Here is a 21,055-nt window from a genome sequence, read left to right as displayed (position 1 = left end):
ACAATAAGGCCTCAATTTTCGATTAGGTTAAGTGTAGTCTCATCATGTCTGAATTCTCAGCACAAAATATTAAGGTAATATACAGTCCTTTTTGAGTCTTTAATATGGTTATGTTCACACACAGTTAATTACAGGAGTGAAAACCGCATTCAATAACTGAACTCACACCTGTACATAGGGGTGTGCGATATGACGATTTTTAATCGTGGACGATTAAAATGTCTCCACGATCTGCTTTTGAAGAAATATCGTAGTATCGTGTTACAGTGCATTCTGTCAGTTCAGTTCTGGCGCCGTCTCAACTGTACAACGCGACGTAGCCTACACATCACACATTAATGAATAGGTATGGGACACTGCAATTCACAAAAGTTAATTATTTGCATAAGCCTTGCCGGTTAAACATTTAATTCACGCGCTGATGTGCTGTTCTAACGTGCGCTTTCCTGACCGCATACGGCGCTCACAGGCACTAGAAGTCTGTCAAACAGCGCCTGAATACTGGACTAAGTTATCTCTCTCGAGTCTTATTATGCTAATACTGTTAAATACACACAATGTTTACATAAACAGGCTATGTCTAAAGTGAAAGCAAACATTTGAGAGAATATCTGGTGTAATATGCGTCTATATTAAACGCGTCGCGTGCTGGTCTAAAAGCGACAGGAATAATACTGCCGCATGTCCTTAAAGGGATAGTTCACCAAAAAAAAAAAAAAAAAATCTGGCATTATTTACTTACTCTAATGTTGTTACAAACCTGTATTAATTTCTTTCTTGTGCTGAACACAAAAGACGATTTTTTTTTAATGTGGGTAACCAAACATTTGCTGGTCCCTATTAACTTCCAGTAGAACCTATAAAAAATAGGGGGACCAGCAACTGTTCGGTTACCCACATTATTCAAAATAACTTTTATTTTCAACAGAAGAAAGAAACTTATTTGGGTTTAAAACATCTTGAGAGAGTAAATTAAGACCATTTTCATTTTTGAGGGAATCTCTTTAGTAAAAGGAAAGAAAAAAAAAACACAAGGAGAAAATCACTCACTGACTGAGAACTTTAATAGTAGCTTTAATAAGAATCAATTTATTCAGTGAAGTCTCTGTAGTGTTTTAATTTCATATTTGTTTAATTTAATTACTTTCTTCAATGCTACTCCTAAATACACCTAGTGCATCTGAAAAATAAAGCATTATTTATTTAATTTGAATATTAATTTGTGTAATGTTTATCTTGTCTTATTTTTTTAATAACAAAGAAAATAATGACAAAGATTTTTATCTTCGCCACTGGCCTAAATGTATCTTTCTTTTTTATTTTGTTACCGAAGGCTTTGTTTTTAACATAAGGACATTAGTTTGGCTGTAATGAACAGCCACTTGCAAAATATTAAAACCAACTTGAAAAAGAATCGTGATAAAAAATCGTGATCGTGATTTTCCTAAAAAAATCGTGATATGATATTTTTTCCATATCGCCCACCCCTACCTGTACATTTTCAGGACTCATATAACACCTTTCTCTGTAAACACTTGCTATGTGGACAGAACCGGATGTGACCACTAGTTGTCATGTTATACAGTGCAAGAAAGTCGCTCTGTGCTGCACAAATGCTTGTCTACAGTGTGTTGAGGTTTTTTTTGTGTGTGTGTGTGTGTGTGGTTTCGCTTTCTGTAACGTACATCGACAGAAAATGAGCTGTGTGTCATCTGAAGGTTTTAGATCCAGTTACTGTTCTCCACAGTAGCAGCACCCGTCAGTTTTGTGCTCTACCCAGATATAAAAGCTCCTGTCGGTTAATGAAGATTTGATGAATTAACTCGCAGCTCGATTGAACTCTTGTCATTAGAAGTGATAATACTTTTCATTTTTATGCATGTCACAATATTTGATATTACTTTGGTCACTGTCGCTATGGTTACATGTTAGAGAATATGGGTTTGACTCCTGTTGCACGTTCATACAGACAATATTCTAGACCAGCCTTTCTCAAAGTGGGTGCCGCGGCACACTGGGGTGCCCCCTAGCTGTGCCAGGGGTGCCGCCAAAAAAATTACGTAGGCTAAAAAAAATGTGAAAAAAAAAAAACAGAAAAAAAAAACAGCTGACATTTCATATATAAATATATTTGAATTTACATATTTACATTCTTCTTTTTAAACATATGAACATATTAATAAAATTGTAAATTCATTTTAGATAAATATATAAAATGAATCATAAAAAAATCCGTCTCACAAGACCGAAGCAAGATGCACACAACTTGACGCAAGTGACGCAATCCATAGCAACGCGTTATAGCAACACCTCAGACTGACAGAAACGTAAAAATAAACGTGAATTTAGGCCACTTTAGTTACAGCATTATGGATCGTTTTTTGAAAAGAAAATCCCCATAAGAGCCGGGGATTTTTATTTTATTTTATCTGCATCCTGCACTTCATTTGAGTTCTCCTGGTCTGGATTTGTTATTGGGTTCTTGTATTGGGCGGTCCACCTCTTAAGGTTTTATGGCATTTGTGTCTCTGATTAATTATTTTGTGAATTACTTTGCAAACCTGTGTTTTTAAAGGTGCTATAAAGTTTTTATTATTATTGTTATTTGCAGTTCATATTATGCTCTGTTCATTACTGTTCTGTCTAACTAAACAAGACATTTGCATTTAAATTTGGGTTATGCAGTGTTTTTAAATTATATTTTACACTGGGGTGCCTTGAGATTTTATGCACTTTTGAAAGGTGCCCTGACTGAAAAAAGTTTGAGAAAGGCTGTTCTAGACACTACTGTAAGTTAGTTTTTAAACAAGACAATTTGAGACTCATACCTGTAAGAAAATGCGGGAGTCAAACACAAAAACTGACTGTGTGGACTTAGCCATGGACTACTTTATGCTGAGCCTGAATATTCTCCAAAAATCCTTTAAGTTGAAAAGTTAATTTGAGGGGAAAAAAATGTGAATGTTGTAGTGCATACTTAGAACTGTTAGATCTCAACCTTTTTGACTCCCAAGGCCACTGTCTCCATTGTGACTCCATTGTCCACAATAGTATTCAGAGGGCACAACGACATTTCCAGATATTCATGATTTGATGGATGTAAATATAAAGCTTGGCAAAACCAGAAAAGTGTATATTAATAAAATGCATAGAACTGCTAATGCTGTTTAAGATTTATTAAAATTTGACGACTTTTCCAGGTCTAAAAATGTTCTAGGTCTAAAAAGAAAAGAAAAAAGGTGTTAATAAGGTGTAAATTCAAATATGAAATATATTGATCTTTAATTAATGCTTGTTTTGTTTTAAATAATTTCAAATCATCTTGAAATCCCCTTTTAAGTTTGCAGAGGGCCCTTAGTGGAAGCCAATTATTTAGAATAAATATATTTATTACAGTGTCTTGTTCAATTTCTACTGTTATTTTTACCACCTTTTGATTCATGCTAGGAGAGTGACAACATCTGTTACGTTTACATAATGTTTTATGTTTAGCATTAAACCATTTAAATGCCTGAAATATGCTGTACATTCATTCAGATAAGCAAATTTTTGGCAAAAATCTGCTATGGAATTAAAACACATAAAGATCTGGTTATGTGATCCCTCACCATCTTTCTCATTCTCTTTCTGTGTGTGCCATTGACTCAGCAGCAGATCATGAGGGATCGCTGGATGAATGTAGGTTATGAAGACGATGAGTTGAAGCCCTTCATTGACCCTCAGCCTGACTACAAAGACCCCAGAAGAACAGGTGAAATAGTTAGATGTTAGAATATATCTGTAAAAAAAAATTACAGAAAGAAATGGTATTAAAAAAGTATTAAAATTACATTGTGTCTATGTTGCCCACTTAGACATAATGCTTCAGATGGGTTTCCCTCAAGAGGAAATAGAGGACTCTCTCGTCAAACAAAAATACAATGAAGTCATGGCAACCTATCTGCTGCTTGACTATAAGAATTCAGAGGTACCCACATACATAAACACATTCGTGCTTTAGTACCCAAAGAGGCAGCGAAAAATGATAATACAACTGCTTTGTGCTCATGTGTCATTGAAAATTCGGTCTTGCAGCTTGACGAGGGCGTCATCTTGTCATTAAAGTCGCGCCCAGGAAGTGACCTCACTAATAGCAACGCCCCTTCTCCACCTCATAAGGTACAGCGCAGCGTGTCATCCACTCAGAAACCTGTCAGAAAAACCACAGATCAGGGTGAGTTGATTAGGAAGTTTAGTGAATCGAAGCCCCTGGTAAACACATACACGTCTATATTTGTCTATACACTTTTTCCTTTTTATCCCTTAGGTTCATACTCGAAAAGGCCTCAGGGAGAAAACAAGCACGGAGTGGAGGATTCTGGGAGGAAAGGTTCAAGTAGCTCCACCAAAGTTCCACCCAGTCCAGTGATCTCCAGTGAACGCAAAAAGAGTTCTACACCCTCTACTGTAAGTACGGATGAATTAAAATAAATCTAAATAAATGACAAAGAAAACACTGAAAACTAACATTAGTCATCTTAAATGCTTTTTTAGAAGTTGGTCATTTATAACATTGATAGTTTTGAAAGTTTGTTATGGGGAGGTGTACAACATTCGCATAAATGTTAAACAACAAAATAACCCAGAAAATGGCTCCAATCTATTAGTTTCAGTCATACTTTCGATACGTTTACAAGACTGCAACTCCACGGATTAAAAAAAAACACAATAATAAACCACACACTTGGGTTTGATTTGGGTTGTGCTGTCTGTGTGTTACATAAACTAAAAGAATGTTTATATATATATATATATACGTTAATATTTTCTGGCTAGTTTACTTTAGTTTTGTTTTCATTTTTATAATACATAACTTTCACCCAAACTGAATAATTAAAAACAAGTTTTTACCGGGTTGCCTAAATCTTCTATAAACATTTTTGAGTCTTTATTTTCTTTCATTTGCCTACTCAAGTTTTTGTTAAAACTCACTAGACTTCTGTGCATTTTGGGCACTTTTTGTGTGAAATCATATTTATTTTTGCCCATCAAAAGTGTGCTTTCACTTCAATTAAGCGTGAGCGTGCAGCAAAAACAGTGCGGCTTACGCGCTGCTCCTGCACCCGGTGTGAATGCACTCATTGATTAACATGCACGCCAAAAAAAATATGCGCCGCTCAGTTTTAACAGGCTAAAATTAAACAATATAGAAAACAGCACCTCAGAGCACTCAAGCTTGTCAACAGGACTAAAACAGTACCAAAGTCACATCATGTTCCTTAGTTCAGTTTCCATGAACTTGAACACGCAATTACATTATGGATTGAGGAAGCTTTTGACATAATAGCAGGGTAATTTTTAAACATCCTAACTACTGCTTCTGTTCTCAGTTACACAGGGGTGCTCTGGAAAGCTTGTTGCTTTCCACACTGGTATTTTTCAGACAGCAGATGGCTGGAAGGGCTTGCCCAGGGTTGAAGTACACTCTCTGACCGAGAGATGTTTGGCACGGTTATTTCTGTAAAAAATGCTACAGAGGATGCTATTTTGAACTTTCACACACCACATCATACTTGTGTACCTTTTTCTTTCTTTTTTTTTCTCAATAGAAAGTGCCAATACTATTTTATGAAATAGGCCCTTTCTGAGTACCAACCAAATAGTAGTTGGATGCAAACGTTTTCACGCCTTGAGTAATAAAAATGGTTCTGTATCTAGTTTGTCATTAAACATTCACCCAGGGTTCATAGCAGCGCTGTCCTTTGCTTGGTTCATAGCATGGTTCCTTTAATCACTCCACACCCATACTTGGATAACTGTTGCAGTTCCAGAGCTAATAAATGCAAACGTGCATTTATAATCATACAGTAAAAACGATTAAATTTCAAACATTACAATGCCCATACTAACGTTCATTAACTCTACAGTAAGTAAAACCCCTTCATTAGCTAATTACTCTTCCACAGCAGTGCCATAGAAATATAGAGCTACCGTGCAAAAAAAAAAGCTCTTAAGATGGCTGCACACTTATCTTTTTGGCGCATAAGATCTATAAGTGGGATAATCCACAGCTAGCTATGCATTAAACAATTTGAATGCAATTTATTCCAACCTTTTTTTTTTTTACAAAACAAATTAATTTAATCATATTAACACTGGTGTGTTTGTGATTTCAGAATAGTGTCTTGTCCACGGGCACAAGCCGCAGCAGAAACTCCCCAATTTCTGACAGAGCCACTCTGGGAGTACAAAACGGCAAGGACAGGTACATCCAAAGACACACCACATTTGTTGAAAGATTGTAAATCTCGAAGGCAAAGTACAGAAAAACACCTACCGTTCTTCTATGTCTCACACACCCGCATACGGGCACAGTTCATCCCTCTAGATAAGATCACTAACAAAACCAGTCACCATTTTTCGCTAATTTACATTGCACGCACACACACACACACAGTCTACTCTATCTCCTGTCTCTGTGCTGTTGGCCGTTACCTGCCATTGAGAAGACTGGCATGCTTTTGATCCCCAGAATGGCCGAGTTATGCCAGATTGGCATGTCACCCTGGATTTCAGGTGGATTAGTGACTCCTTGAGTACCACCTCATTCAAACCCACACACTAATTAAAACAGAAAATGTCCGTCACCAGAGTTTGTATTCTTTTGAAAACCTATTAGTTGCACATGTACAGTGCAAACATAACACCATGCATTAGAGCAGGGATGGTCAACATCGATCCTGGAGTGCTGCTGTCCTGCAGAGTTTAGCTCCAGCCCTGATAACAAAAACACACCTGCCTTTAGCATTAGCAATCCTTTGTTTTATTAGGGTTAGAGCTAAACTATGTAGGACAGTTGCATTGCCCATCCCTGCATTAGAGCGTCATCTAAACCCCATATACTGTAAACCTCCCGCGGTCATCGCCACAAGCGCTAAGACATCAGTCATCCTTCACTTCCTGTGCACCTCTATTAACCATTCATCCATTATAACTCCTTCCTCTCCAGCATTCATATTGCTGCTTATGCTCACATTCCACACACTCCAGTGTACCGTCTCTTAACTGTATAAATTATATATAAGTATATGCATGAGATGTGTTTTTAAAAACGGATATAGAGCTTTCTGCCTACTAGAGTCATGTTGCACAAAGATGATGTCTTCTAGACTGCCGAAGTGTAGAATGGTGACCGTCGGCATGTAAATTATGGAAATGCTTAAGTTATGGTCACGAGTTAAGTCATTATGCATGCAGGTACCTTGTAGTTTGAATACTGTTAATTGTTTCATAAAATGAGACAACACAAATCTGGAATTGAATTGAAACTTTGTCAAAAAAGTGCCGATTCCAGTGCAGAAAGTGCTATGCCGTTAGTTATTATAATTGAAGGCCTGTTCAGACCAAGTATTAGATATTGAAATAAGATACTAACTTTTAGGTCATGTGTCGGGAACTCTCCTATCAGTATACGGCCAAGTAGAATTTGACTTTGTTAACAGGATCTTATAGTTTTTGTGGAGCTACATAAAAGTAAAACAATAAAATTCTGTATATTCTTGCTATCGCAAAGAATGATTTGTGTTTGAGTCACACATTTATAATGTAAGAGTAAAAATGCAATGTTACAAAAGATTTCCTAATGCTGATAATAAATGCTGTTCTTTTGTACTTTCAATTCATTAAATTAGTCTTTTTCAACATTGTTTTCAACATTTCCAGCATTGATAATATGACATTTTTCTTGAGCACATATTGGAATTTTCATCAGATGAACTCAAACTATAATATTTCGAAAAATATTCCATCTCTGTCGGTCCATAAATTGACACATCAAAAACCATGCAAAATGACAATAATCCATATGATGGCAATTGATGAATCAATGTCTTCTGTAGCGAAATGATGCGTGTAAGAAAAATACTTATTTTCATTTTTTATTTCTTTTTCAAATGTCATACACCGATTCATGAGAGCACTGTGAAGCTCTATGTCAGCATGTTTTGAAGCATGATATAAGCTCGTTCTTGTCATGCGAGTTGCACAGCGTGCTGACTCATGAAACTGTATAACAGTTTATAGTAAAAAGAAAAAAAAAATTATATTATTTTTAGGGCTGTGCAAAAATTAATTGCGATTAATCGCATCCAAAATAAAAGTCTGTGTTTACATAATATATTTGTGTGTGCTGTATATAATTATTTTGCATATATAATTACCTATGCATGCATGTATTATTTAAGAATTATTTGCGCTTAAATTCTGCATATATATATAAATACATAATCTATATTTTATAAATATAAATATTTTATATATGAATAACACATTTTCTTAAATATATACATGCATGTGTGTGTATTTATATATACAACATAATTATAGACAGCACACACAAATATATTATGTAAACACAGACTTTTATTTTGGATGCGATTAATTGCAATTAATTTTTGCACAGCCCTAATTATTTTTCTTACATCTATCGGACACTTTGTTTCATCAACTCGGGTCATGTATTACTGCCTGGTTTTGAGGGTCTCGCACACTTGCAATAAATGAACTGAGAGATGGATTAATTTACTAAAAATGTATGTCATGTACATTTTGGGATGGCATGAGTGTGAGTAAATAATGAGAGGGTGGAATCCCTTGTATCCCTAGTATCCCTTGAACTAGGTGTGAACAAGCCTTCAATTGTTTCTGTTAGAGCTGTGCTGTGATGCTTTAGTTCTCTATGGGTGTAAATGTTTAAATATGCCTGTGACACTGTGTTAAATACCCCATGCACTCAAGTTATGCTTTCTGGAATAAGAACCTCACATGTTCCTAATATCAACTTCTGACTAGCAATAGCAAGTAGCAAATCATGTGATGTAATCTAAAGGCTATTTTATAAAAAGGCCTTCACTGTCCCACCGCAACATCCTGTTTAAGTAGTGAATATTTCAGCACTGAATAGAAGACTGCTTTCATTAAATGATTTCATGGGGTATTTAAGTGTTATAACCTTTTGTCCTTTGAATGCTCCTGCAGGATTTGCTAATTTGTTTTTTCATGAGATTTTCTGAAGGCATTCAGACAGTGTGTCGGGTTAAATATTCCCCACACATCCCTCTACTTTTCCATTTCTTTCTCTCTCTTCTGGTTCCTTTGTCTTTGAACTCTCATTTTGTTTTTCTTCTGTCCGAGCTGTGTGAGCGTGTGCAACTTTGTGTCTCTGTGAGTGTGAGCGTATGTATAGCTTTAAATGGATTAGGGTGGCTTGTGACGGAAAAAAAGCACCATTAACTCTGTTGTAAGGTTGCTGTAGTCGTCTGTAATAGGCTTAGCTTCTCTCTGCCACATAGCAAGGTGATAGCATGTTATTTCTCCACCACAAGCTCAACTAATCCCTGCATAGTGGTGTGTGGGTGTGTGTGTGTGTGTGTTTCTTTTGTGCCTTTCTGTGAAATCAGCACTCTGTTTGACCTCTCTCTCACTCCCTCTCCCCCTCTCTCCTGTACCATACACCACTGTCTCTCACTTTAGATGAAGCATCCATCCATCCATCTATCCACCCATCCATCTATCTATCTATCTATCTATCTATCTATCTATCTATCTATCTATCTATCTATCTATCTATCTATCTATCTATCTATCTATCTATCTATCTATCTATCTATCTATCTATCTATCTATCTATCTATCTATCTCACTCAGTCCATCTTCCTATCTATTGCTTTATCATTCATCTCTCTGTCTGTCTATTGCTCTATCTATTGCTCTTTGGCTTTAACTCTATCTGTCTGTCTGCCTATCTATCAATCAATCTGTCTGTCTATTTATCTCTCTGTCGTACTGTCTGCCTTTTTATCACTCTATCTAATGTGTGCAAAGTGCTGTTTCTAATGGAATGCTTCTCCCTCCCTCCCTACCTCCCTCCACACAAACGCACACACTCGTGATAATGTGTGTGTCGATTTGTGCGTGTGTGTACGGAGGGGCCGCTGTCTCTCTCCCCTCAGCCTGAGCACCCCCGGGTCCCGCGCCTCCACGGCTTCGGCCGGCGCCGTGCTCTCCTCATCAGTCTCTTCCTCACGCATCCGCCATCACAAGTCACTCTCCACCTCTGCCCATCCCTGTCCCACAGACCTGCACTCACACCGGCCCAGGCAAGTCCTCACATCGCCAAAGAGAGAACCCAAATCTGGGAACTGTAGCATGTCTTAGGGGGGTTATGTATTCTTAGAAATCATTTACTTGCCATGGAAAAAGCTTGCAGGAAGCCAGGGAGTGACAAGAGTCTACAAAGTCAACACTGGGAGACAGTTTTGCTACAAAACAAGACAAATTTTCATATTCCTGCTGAAACACAAGCACAGCTAGTCACCAACATATGTTTTGGCTGGAGGTCCACAGTATGCGATACTGTTGATCTGGTGTCCTTTCCTGATTAAAAGGGTAGTTTATTGAAAAGTGAAACGTCATAGGTTACTCACGCTTGTGTTGTTCCTCACCTGACTTTTTTAACATATAATAAATGTGAAAGTTGTTTTGGACCCCACTAACTTTCATTTTATGGACAAAGTCAAACATGTTTGCAACAACATGAAGCTCTTCCAGAAAATTATGTTAGATTTTTTTTTTTAGTGAATTGCCCCTTTAACCAGCAATATATATTTTGGTCAACCAGTTTCATTGCGCAAAAAAAAACAAAAAAAAAACAGAAATTTTTTTCAGACAATGCATTTTTTTCAGGGATTTCAGTAGTAAATTGGAAATAATATTTATTACAGCTTTCATGAAGTCATGAGTGATTGTTAAGATGGGATTTGAACGGTGATACCTGGGCCTTAAGAATGGGAACATTGATGTTGTTTTCTTAGTTTCTACCTAACAACCATGTGAATGTGCAGTGTGGATAAATTACAATAATTCAACCCCACTTCACTTACAGCCAAATGATTTCTCAATCATGTCCCCCTCTCCTTTAACCGTTGTTTCCTGTCCTCTCTGGACTATCACTGATAAAAGTTGCACAAAGCCACAAATAAAACCACATATTCACACTAAGCACTGACCACATCAGAAACACACCATCCATTGTAGCGCTGCAGCGTGGAGTGTCAATGGTTCGTGTTAGCCTGTTAATGCTGCTGCAAGTGAATGGTTGGTCTGTTGCATGCAGTGAGCTGAGCCTCTTCCGAGCGTGGTTGGGGACCATTGAGAGAAGGTACCGCTGCTCTGTTACATCATCTCTCTCACTTCTCTGTGCTTCTCTACCCCCTGTGCACTATCTCCCCTCCGGAGTGAATCATACCTCAGTGCAAGGGCCATATATTCAGATCTGTACACTGTATATACACTCCCCTAAAGGATTATTAGGAACACCTGTTCCATTTCTCATTAATGCAATTATCTAATCAGCCAATCACATGGCAGTTGCTTCAGTGCATTTAGGGGTGTGGTCCTGGTAAAGACAATCTCCTGAACTCCAAACTGAATGTCAGTTTTGTCAGCTATTTCGAGCGTGGCATGGTTGTTGGTGCCAGACAGGCCTGTCTGAGTATTTCACAATCTGGTCAGTTACTGGGATTTTCATGCACAACCATTTCTAGGGTTTACAAAGAATGGTGTGAAAAGGGAAAAACATTCAGTATGTGGCAGTCCTGTGGGCGAAAATGCCTTGTTGGTGCTAGAGGTCAGAGGAGAATGGGCCACAGCAAAGCATTTGTGAAGCCACAACACGCACAACCTTGAGGTGGATGGGCTTCAACAGCAGAAGACTCCACTGGGTACCACTCATCTCCACTACAAATAGGAAAACGAGGCTACAATTCGCAAGAGCTCACCAAAATTGGACAGTTGAAGACTGGAAAAATGTTGCCTGGTCTGAAGAGTCTCGATTTCTGTTGAGACATTCAGATGGTAGAGTCAGAATTTGCCGTAAACAGAATGAGAACATGGATCCTTCATGCCTTCTTACTACTGTGCAGGCTGCTGGTGGTGATGGTGTGGGGGATGTTTTCTTGGCACACTTTAGGTCCCATAGTGCCATTTGGGCATCGTTTTAATGCCACGGCCTACCTGAGTATTGTTCCTGACCATGTCCATCCCTTTATGGCCACCATATACCCATCCTCTGAATGGGAGCTTCGTGCTCTGGATGTGCATCCCACAAATCTCCATCAATTGCAAGATGCTATCCTATCAATATGGGACAACATTTCTAAAGAATGCTTTCAGCACCTTGTTGAATCAATGCCACGTAGAATTAAGGCAGTTCTGAAGGCGAAACGGGGTCAAACACAGTATTTGTATGGTGTTCCTAATAATCCTTTGGGTGAGTGTATGTGAGTGAGTAAGTGAGTGAGTGAGAGACCATGTATAGCACATAGTGTGGCTCAATCTGTCTCTCAAGGTTCTTTCACGTGACTCAGTCTGAACACAAGCGTTGACCTCCACGGATACGAAAATTTTGCAAGGCTGCTTCAAGTAAACTGAAAATATTGTATTTGAACTTAGAACTCACTAGAGATTCATTGTTCCTGTCACAGTAAATGCATGAACTGATCAAAATTGTACCTTGAATGTCAAATGTATAAATGTAAGAAAAAAACAATCTCAGAAAACTTTTGGCAAACTGAACTTTTCATTACAACAAGTAGCACGAGGGTAACCAACATTGACGCGAGTCACGTGTAAGGGCTTTCACTTTGACACCTTAGAACCGTGTGGTTTGCCACTGTGAAAATCTCTGCACTAAAGAGAAAAACATAAATGAAATATGTGAAAATAATACTAGATGCATGTCTCATGTATGTTCTGACATGCGTGATAATTGCAGATGTGTTTTTGCAGTGGCATGGGTTTGTTTCTTAAACTCCTGCTCCTATTTGCTAGAGTGAGTGCTCTTATGTTATTTTTACTTTAAACATCCAGCTGTGGACCATATCTAATATACTACTGTGTTACAATTGGAAAATCTTAGTCCCTTGCTTAGGTGTCATGTTTGTGTGTATTAGTTTGGACATTCAGAGTTTGTAGATAACGTTTTCCCCAAATTTGCCCCCCGAGTATTTTTGCTCCATGGTATTTTGAAACTCTATCTTAGTGATGTGCACAGTGAAATCCCGCCCTGCGGCTAATTTCATTGGTTAAGTTTACAGTGACGCGTAGGTTTAGGGATCAGTGTTTGATGTTTGCAGACAAATGAAATCTTTAGAATCGGCTGCAGGACGGGATATCCAATTAACTGGTTTTCGCGTGGCCAAAAGAAAAATACTTTTTTGAGTCAGTGGAATGGTAAATACTGATCCCCATCAACCAATTCATGTTTAAGAGTCAAAGTCAACATGAATTGATGGTCAAAATCCATTTTACTTTTATAATATGACACCATTTTGGTGTGAAACTGAATATTCAATGATGAAATTGTTGATCAGGACTCCTCATTATCCATGAGGAACAGGGTTATTATCGTTAACTAAAACTAAAATCATCAAAAAAAAAGTTTACACAGTGTGAAATTAAATAAAAACTTGTAGGCTAGTTGCCAATTCAACATTTCTCATTATTATGTAGACTATATCAATGATACTAAAATAACACTGGTTTGTGCTGATCAGGAATTGTTTAGATCCTAAAAATTCTCCCATTTTATTTAATTTTAATCCATCAAGAAATGATTGGATTGCAGAAAGTGTACACACAAATATATTTATTTGGAGTAACATGCACAGTAGCACCAGAAATGTGCAAGTAAATGGGCATGAACCATTTCATGTTGACTTAAGTTGAAATCTCAAAAAAAAAAAAAAAAAAATTCTATAAGTTGACCAGTGTGTGTAACCTTGTGAAATCAGGAGCAACAAAAATGTCCGGGTGTTCTGGATGACAATCTGGTGTCTGTATACAGAGCAGATCCTAGTTCATTATTCCAAACACAGCTATGCTTCTGAGAAGGTTCCTGCACACTTCACTTCACTTCCTGGCTGAAATGGATGGACAGTGTATTATAATCTAGCTTTGGCAGGTTCAGTGGCACAAACACAGCCAGAGAGGTCACATGACTGGGTAAGTCATGTGACCTCTCTGGCTGTGTTTGTACCACTTGGCGACTGGTTCTGACTTGGTTCTACTACACTGGTTGGCACTTAAACAGATGTTGGCATGGACCTGACATGGTTGGGTGAGATTTTCACAGACAGTGTGTAGAAAGGACAGCTATGGGGGAGGTGTTCTGTTTCACTGCTCTCGCTTGGATGAACACACACTCTTACTCTCACACTCACACACAAATTGCAGTGAGCGAGTTTCACAATATTCCTGATCCTGTGTGTTTCTGTGTTGAGTTTATGTGTGAGATAAAGCCGATTAAAGGTCTATGCGTTGGGTTAGAGATATGATGTGTGTGTTCTCTCTCTGCAGTTGACATATTTAATTATTTTGAGATTACGTAATAGAAGTTACTAGAGCACTGCAAGAGCCAGAATAGAGCTCCTGACACATAATCTATTGTTCTACCGTAATTAAAATCTATATATATATTTTTTAAAGTTCAACGTGATTTTATGGAGATTTCATAAATGCATAAAAAAGTATTTACATTTTGAATCTCCTTTGAATATGTAGGTTTGAAACACCCATTATCAGTGGCTATTCTTTCTGCAGACATAGTGAAAATCAAACTTCCATGCCCTATTTTTTATTTTATTTAAATAGAAAAAAAAAAACATTTAAATGCATTTAAATAACTTATATATATTAAATTAAAATCCAATTAAATAAATAAATCTACTTTTTTTTGGATACTAATCCTGCTATGTTCTCATCTTTATTTATGTTCTTTTGTTTGGGGAAAATTGCTTTGTCACAGTGATCCCCCACAGAGAGCACCTGGCGCTTCCCCATCAGCACACAATATCAGCAGCGCAGCTGGGACGGACCGTACCAACTTCCCCAGAGGGGTGCCCACCCGCAACACCTTCCACCTCGGCCAGCAGAGGGGCGCACGGGACCAACAGGGTTCGCCGTACCACGGAGCCCCCGCTTCCCCCTCCCTCTCCCATGGCAACAGCCAACAACGACGACCCGGTGCTTCCGGGATCTTCAGCAAGTTCACCTCCAAGTTTGTGCGCAGGTGAGACAGACAAAAGAGTGTTAACAAATCATTAAATTGACATAGGAATGAAAGTCATTGATTTCGTGTTAATGGTTACGAGAAGAAGCCTGTGCGTGGTGGAGTGAGAATGAGTGTGATGAATCCCGGGTATATTCAGAAGTTAAATTTGGATTAGGTGGTGATGAAAAACAACAGAAAGAGACTTGGAGACAAAGTGAAAGACAACCACATTGACACATCAGCACATTCTCACACCTCCTGCTGAGGGTTTTTTCAAAAGTGTCTGTCTTCATATTCAGTTAGCATGTAGAAATCGGCTGCTTGGTTTTCCATCTTTGATCAAACAGCTTTTGCGATAGATTTGTCCTTGCAAAGCACCGGCACATTGTTCAACAGGGTATTGGGTATTGTCATAATTTCACCCACAAGGTCAGGCCTTCATAAGGCAATCAAAGTGCTATCAGTCCCCTTAATCCCAACACGAATCTCAGCTCATTTATGTACATGCATATTTCTCATCAGTTTCATCATCTCCGTCTCCGAGTTCCAGCACACACTCCCAACACATATCTACCTTTTCTGCACCTCCGTGGTGACAGTATCCTTGGTAACAGCTGAGGTATTGCATTCCCCTGCTCTATAAATACTTGTGGAGGGGACACCTTGGCATCCACTCACTAGTGCCGCTATAGCAGTTTACAAAAGAAACTTTACGTTATGGGTTATGTTGCTACATTTCTTTAATAGCATATCACCAAACTGATCTCATGTTTAAACTGCTAGACTCGAAATCCCTCAGAAACACTGAGGAAACGAAAGAACACACCTTCATGGTCAGTAGTCTTTCATTTGTATTCAGTCTCAGATTTCAAAAGGGTGAAATGACAGATGACGTTTTCTATTTTGTCCATTTGCATCTGTCTGTTTGTGTCCTTTTGTGTACATGTTTAAGCACGAACAAGATTTGTGCGCTTTAATAAATTAATGTAAAAATCCTTTCTTAAGGCATTCGCAAACCGTTTTACTTCTGATTAAATTAAACAGAATATCCATTTGGATTGTGAAAATTGGGCATAATATAATTGCTACAATCTTTATATAATACCGTTCAAAAGTTTGGGGTTATTAAGATTTATTTTTTTCTAAGAAATGTATACTTTTATCCAGCAAGGACTACTAATTAAATTGACAGTATGGACATGTATAATGTTACTAAAGAATAAATGCTGTTCTTTTAAACATTCTGTTGAATGAGGATCATAGTTTCCACAAAAATATTAAGCAGCACAACAGTTTTCAACATTGATAGTAATAATAATAAGTGCTTCCTCTTTTAAAATATATTAAAATAGAAAAAAGTAATTTTAAATTGTAATGATCTTACAGACCCCAATCTTTTATTTATATTATATATACTTTTAATTATTGCTTTAACAATTTGCGAGATTTTTTTTATCAAAAAATAAAAATAAATACTGGCTCTTGGTTAAGATTATTTTCACCACTTGTGTGGCTTAGGCGTGACATGAAGGTTGGTCATGTCAGAGGCGGAGGGAGTGATAAAGGTCTGATAAACATTTTTCCTTTGGAATAATTTGCATTGATTAGGTGGGCATAGTTTATTCCATGTTGGCTTTAACAAGACTTTTTGATTAGGCAGTTTACATAACTCGACTTAGTTTGTGTAAGCATCCCAACCCTTTTATGAGTGTTAATAATTGACTTAGTTTAATTGCATGCATTTGACCCAGATTACTAATGTTATTTGCTCATTCTGTACAGTTTAAACTGATAACCCATCAAATAACCACAGACTGATTGTTGCTGTGTCCAAAGCAACCTGACAACTTTGACATTTTCATTTGCCCTTTTTTTTGCTCCTCAATTTACATATATACATGTCTTTCCTTTTTTTTTTCTTTTACTTTTGTTTTGTAGAAATCTGTCATTCAGATTCCCCAGAAGGTAGGCAATGATGACCATAACCTCCCCCCTTGTTTAAGGCTTGTTTTGACCTTTTTTTATTTCTCTTTCCTTGTTCCTTGTCTACATCCCTCAGTGTGTTCTGTGATTGACCCTTTTTCCTGGTTGTTTATTTTTTGTGCAATGTCACGACCAGCACTAACGACCAACTTCAGCCCTAAAAACACCACCGCCTTCAACTTAAACCACAGTAACACTCAGCGCCTTTCCTCCCCATCTCCATCCTTTCATTTCCCCCTCCCTGTCAGTTTACCTGGTGATCTCACCTGTGTGCCCCAGATTCTGTGTGTGACTAGTTTCTCTGCCTGCTCAAATAACACAGGGCTTTGATAACAGGACCTGAGGTCATAATTAAGATGGCTAATAGGATATGATGTCATGGAAAAAGTAGAAAGCATGGTCATTTGCATGCGCTACCATTCAAAAGTTTGCGGTCTGTATTTCTTTAGAAATAAATACTTTTATTCAGCAAGAATGCATAAAATTTATTAAAAGTGACAGTATTTATAATGTTATAAAAGATTTCTATTAAAAATTACTAAAATTTCTATTAATTTCATTGATATAATAAGATATGATGATTTCTGAAGGATCATGTGACACTGAAGACTGGAGTAATGATGCTGAAAATTCAGCTTTATCATCACAGGAATAAATTACATTACATTCACGATATTACTGTTTACTGTATTTTTGATCAAATAAATGCATCCTTGATGAGAATAAGAGACTTTAAAAAATCTTGCAGACCCCAAATTTATGAACTGTAGAGTATGTCGTAATTTTTTGGGCACAGGTTGTTACCCCATGACTTCCTCTATGTGCCAAGAAGAGGAAGATGTTTCTTGAACATCTGAGCAAAAAAGGGAAAACAAAGTACTATTAGCTTTAATTCATTTTGATCATGTAAAAGTCATTTCTAGTAAGACAATCTGCCATTGTAATTACAAGTGTTATTGTCATGAATTTTTAAAGCTGCAGCCCGTAGCTTTTATTGGGTTAAAAATGACCCAAAATACATATTTAAGAAAACTTAACCAGCCAGGGTACAAAACTATCTGCTTGCCTTAGCTCGATTCAAAGCGGTAAGCTTGTAATAATGTTTTTAATTCCAGTGGTACTGGTGAATTTCCATGTCTTTGCGTCATTACATCACATTTGTACACATAAAGAAGGAGCCTCGGCTAGTAGGCTATATTGCGTGTGAGGATGTTGGAGGTGGAGATTTATAGCCTTTTCTCACAGCACTTGATATAATTAAATGTATTAATTTGATGGCGGATCCTGAAAGGTTCAAACGGCAATCACCAGCGACAACTAGAAATTCACCCGCTGTAAAATGCAAAAGACTTCGTTGGCTACAGAAAAAAAGTGACTGCAACCGAACCCATGCGAAAACAAGGATACATATCGGAAGGGCATTAAATATGGTTACACTGCTGATGTTGTTAACATTGATAATTTGAGAACAAAGTACAATTTGCACGGTTTTGCGTGATATGATAACTTATAAGCTATTGTTGGATTTAATCAGTGCGATTTACTGCAATGTCATAACCAGAACAAAGGTGGATGTTTCTCACTTGTTCAGATGACATTTTCCAGTGAAAATTCTTATGTTGGTCATATTTCCACAAAAAAAAATAATCTGTGATTGTGAATGCCAGTTTCCACATTGGCGCAGTGACTGACAAACCTCACAGTCTCCTAAAACATTGTGTTCATCCACGCTGTGCCATGTCAAGGACAACTCGCGTAAAGTTGATAATTCCGCAAATGACTGCAATTGCAGATTTCGAACAGAGATGGCGACAAAGTGGAAAAAACGCCGGACTGCAGCTTTAAAGGAAATTTTAAAAAAAAAAGGTTGAAGGATGACTGAGCCTGATATTATCTTGTGCAGAACAACTTCAGGAGGGTTTCTTTATTTTTCACTTGCTCATTAACAATGACAACAGCTACAGAAGCTGAGACCGACCAGCTGTCAGGCTTTGTCCTGCTAAAGCCAAACTTCATCATCACACATCTCTCTCTCTCTCTGTTTATGCGGCATTGTCTAAATCTGTTTGACTAATGACTCACTCGCACACAGGCACCTGGTGAATGGATGTCACCATCTGTCTGTCACTAACCACTTGGGCCACTGGCACAGATACATGGAGTCTGAATTAACAAATGAAAGACATTTTTCTCCTCTGACATGATTATGTTGGTAACTTGTTCAAGTTTACGTGTGGTTCTTATCTCGTTTTTAGAGCCCACCAGAGGGCGCAAGCGAGCAGCTTATTGAAGGAAATGTGTCTTTGCGCCCTCTGGTGGTCAAACCTGAAGCCTGTAGTTTGTAATTCATGCCTGTTGGTGACAACCAATTATTCTTTGCAGGATTCATCCAGTTTAATTTTTCATGTTTCTTTCAGAGCTTTAAACAGTCAAATGCTGCTTTGCTTGTTTATATCATGAAGAGCCTTCAAAGTCCTGAGCTGTTTCTCCAACTGTGTTTTACCCTCCCTGTCTGTCAACGTGACTGAGTTTGTGTGTGTTTCTGTCCTCTGTGTGGTGTTTTCACATGACCCTTAGCAGAAAGACTCTGACAGTGATGCCAGTTTGCTAAGGGCCTGTTTGTCTGTCTGTGTGTCTGGTGGCATGTTCTGGATGCTTGTGTGCTCGGCCAGACAGACTATAGGGGCAGGTGACTGTTGGATGTGAGTAGTTACCATGGTGATGGGACTAGAATCCTTTAGAACATCTTGGAAAGACCTGCATCATTCCACCCCACTTCATGTTACTGAAGCAGTCTGCCTGATTCATCTGTTCATTGGCATTGCACATACATGACTCCGTTGTTGCATACTGTAGATCAGCACAGTAACTGTGAGTGAGCACTATTGTCACACCATAATCATAAAATCGTTGATAAGCGTTATAAATAATATAATAAAGCAATAACACTCAAGATATAGGCAAGGGGCTCTACACTGCATACATAGAACTGAAAGTAGTGTTAAAATGGGAATGAATAAGTGAATTGGTGGAATGTGGTGGTTCTGGAGGGGTAAATGTTTTCATAAACTAATGTGGCACTAGACCATCCTTTCCCTTCCTGCTCACTGTACTGATTGAGTTAAACTAGAACTCAGACTAAGACTAAATACCTTGCAATTTTTTTCGAGGAGCCCCTATGAGGGAGAGGGTCGAGAGGAGGGAAGCAGGTGAGAACAAAACAAGGATTACTTCATCAGATCTAATCAGTAGGTCCTTAGAGGTGTAATTGGGCAGCAAATGGGCTTTTAAATGTTTTTTTTGTTTTAACAAATATTAGTAGTTACTCAGTGGGACTTAATTGGTGGATTAATTGCAGTGTGTGGATGGATGAGTGGTGAGTGTATGTTTTGATTTTTAGTCGATTCATAATTTGTGTTCACAAAGAATGAATTTCAGATTACTGCCTGTCTTCTATTTGCCAAACACATGCACAGTTGAAAGTTTTCTGCTTATGTTTTTCTGACAATGCACAGCTTATGATAATCAAATCTTTAATCCTGTGAACACATTTGCGATGCACCTCACTTTGCACATTGTCTCAGATATTTTGAGCATCATCATGATCAGGAACCAAAAGTAGTATTAGTGTTGTATTCATTTTAAATATTGCAAATCAGACCAATGTATTCATAATTTTAGCATGCATAGTTGCCATCAATCAAATTTGATTGTTTCAGTTAGGGGTGTTTCAATTCAAGAATCTTCATAGAATCAAAGTGTCAAAATATTCAACAAAAATCTAAATATTGGTTATAATTAAGCATTACAATTTAGTTACTGCTGATGAAGTGATAAAGCTTGTCAGAAAATATTACTGCTAGTTTATTAGGCAAGAGGTTTAAAAGACCAAACTTTAGTTAGGTGTGGTAAAATAAAATAAATAAAAAATTGAAAGAAGCCACTTATTCTCACCATGGCTGCATGTGACAACAGTAATATTGT

The 21,055-nt window shown here is 37.7% G+C and overlaps 1 protein-coding gene across 10 annotated transcripts in view; it reads left to right on the top strand.

The window, feature by feature from the left end:
* mark2b (MAP/microtubule affinity-regulating kinase 2b) overlaps positions 1-21,055 on the top strand; it is a 55,150-nt gene that overhangs the window by 29,914 nt on the left and 4,181 nt on the right. Inside the window, exons 10-18 of one of the 10 annotated variants that reach the window (XM_039659215.2) lie at positions 3,649-3,751; positions 3,855-3,967; positions 4,075-4,213; positions 4,307-4,446; positions 6,156-6,244; positions 9,990-10,136; positions 14,843-15,106; positions 17,027-17,053; positions 20,245-20,280. In XM_039659215.2, coding sequence (XP_039515149.2) covers positions 3,649-3,751; positions 3,855-3,967; positions 4,075-4,213; positions 4,307-4,446; positions 6,156-6,244; positions 9,990-10,136; positions 14,843-15,106; positions 17,027-17,053; positions 20,245-20,280 — 1,058 coding nt within the window. The other 9 variants (XM_039659198.2, XM_039659206.2, XM_089129667.1 and 6 more) reach the window with 9 other exon arrangements.

Source organism: Pimephales promelas, chromosome 1 (genome assembly GCF_988280905.1).
Source record: "Pimephales promelas chromosome 1, fPimPro1.hap1.1, whole genome shotgun sequence".
Classification (NCBI taxonomy): domain Eukaryota; kingdom Metazoa; phylum Chordata; class Actinopteri; order Cypriniformes; family Leuciscidae; genus Pimephales; species Pimephales promelas.
Note: the sequence above shows the minus strand (reverse complement) of the source record. Positions and strands in the feature narration are given on the sequence as shown.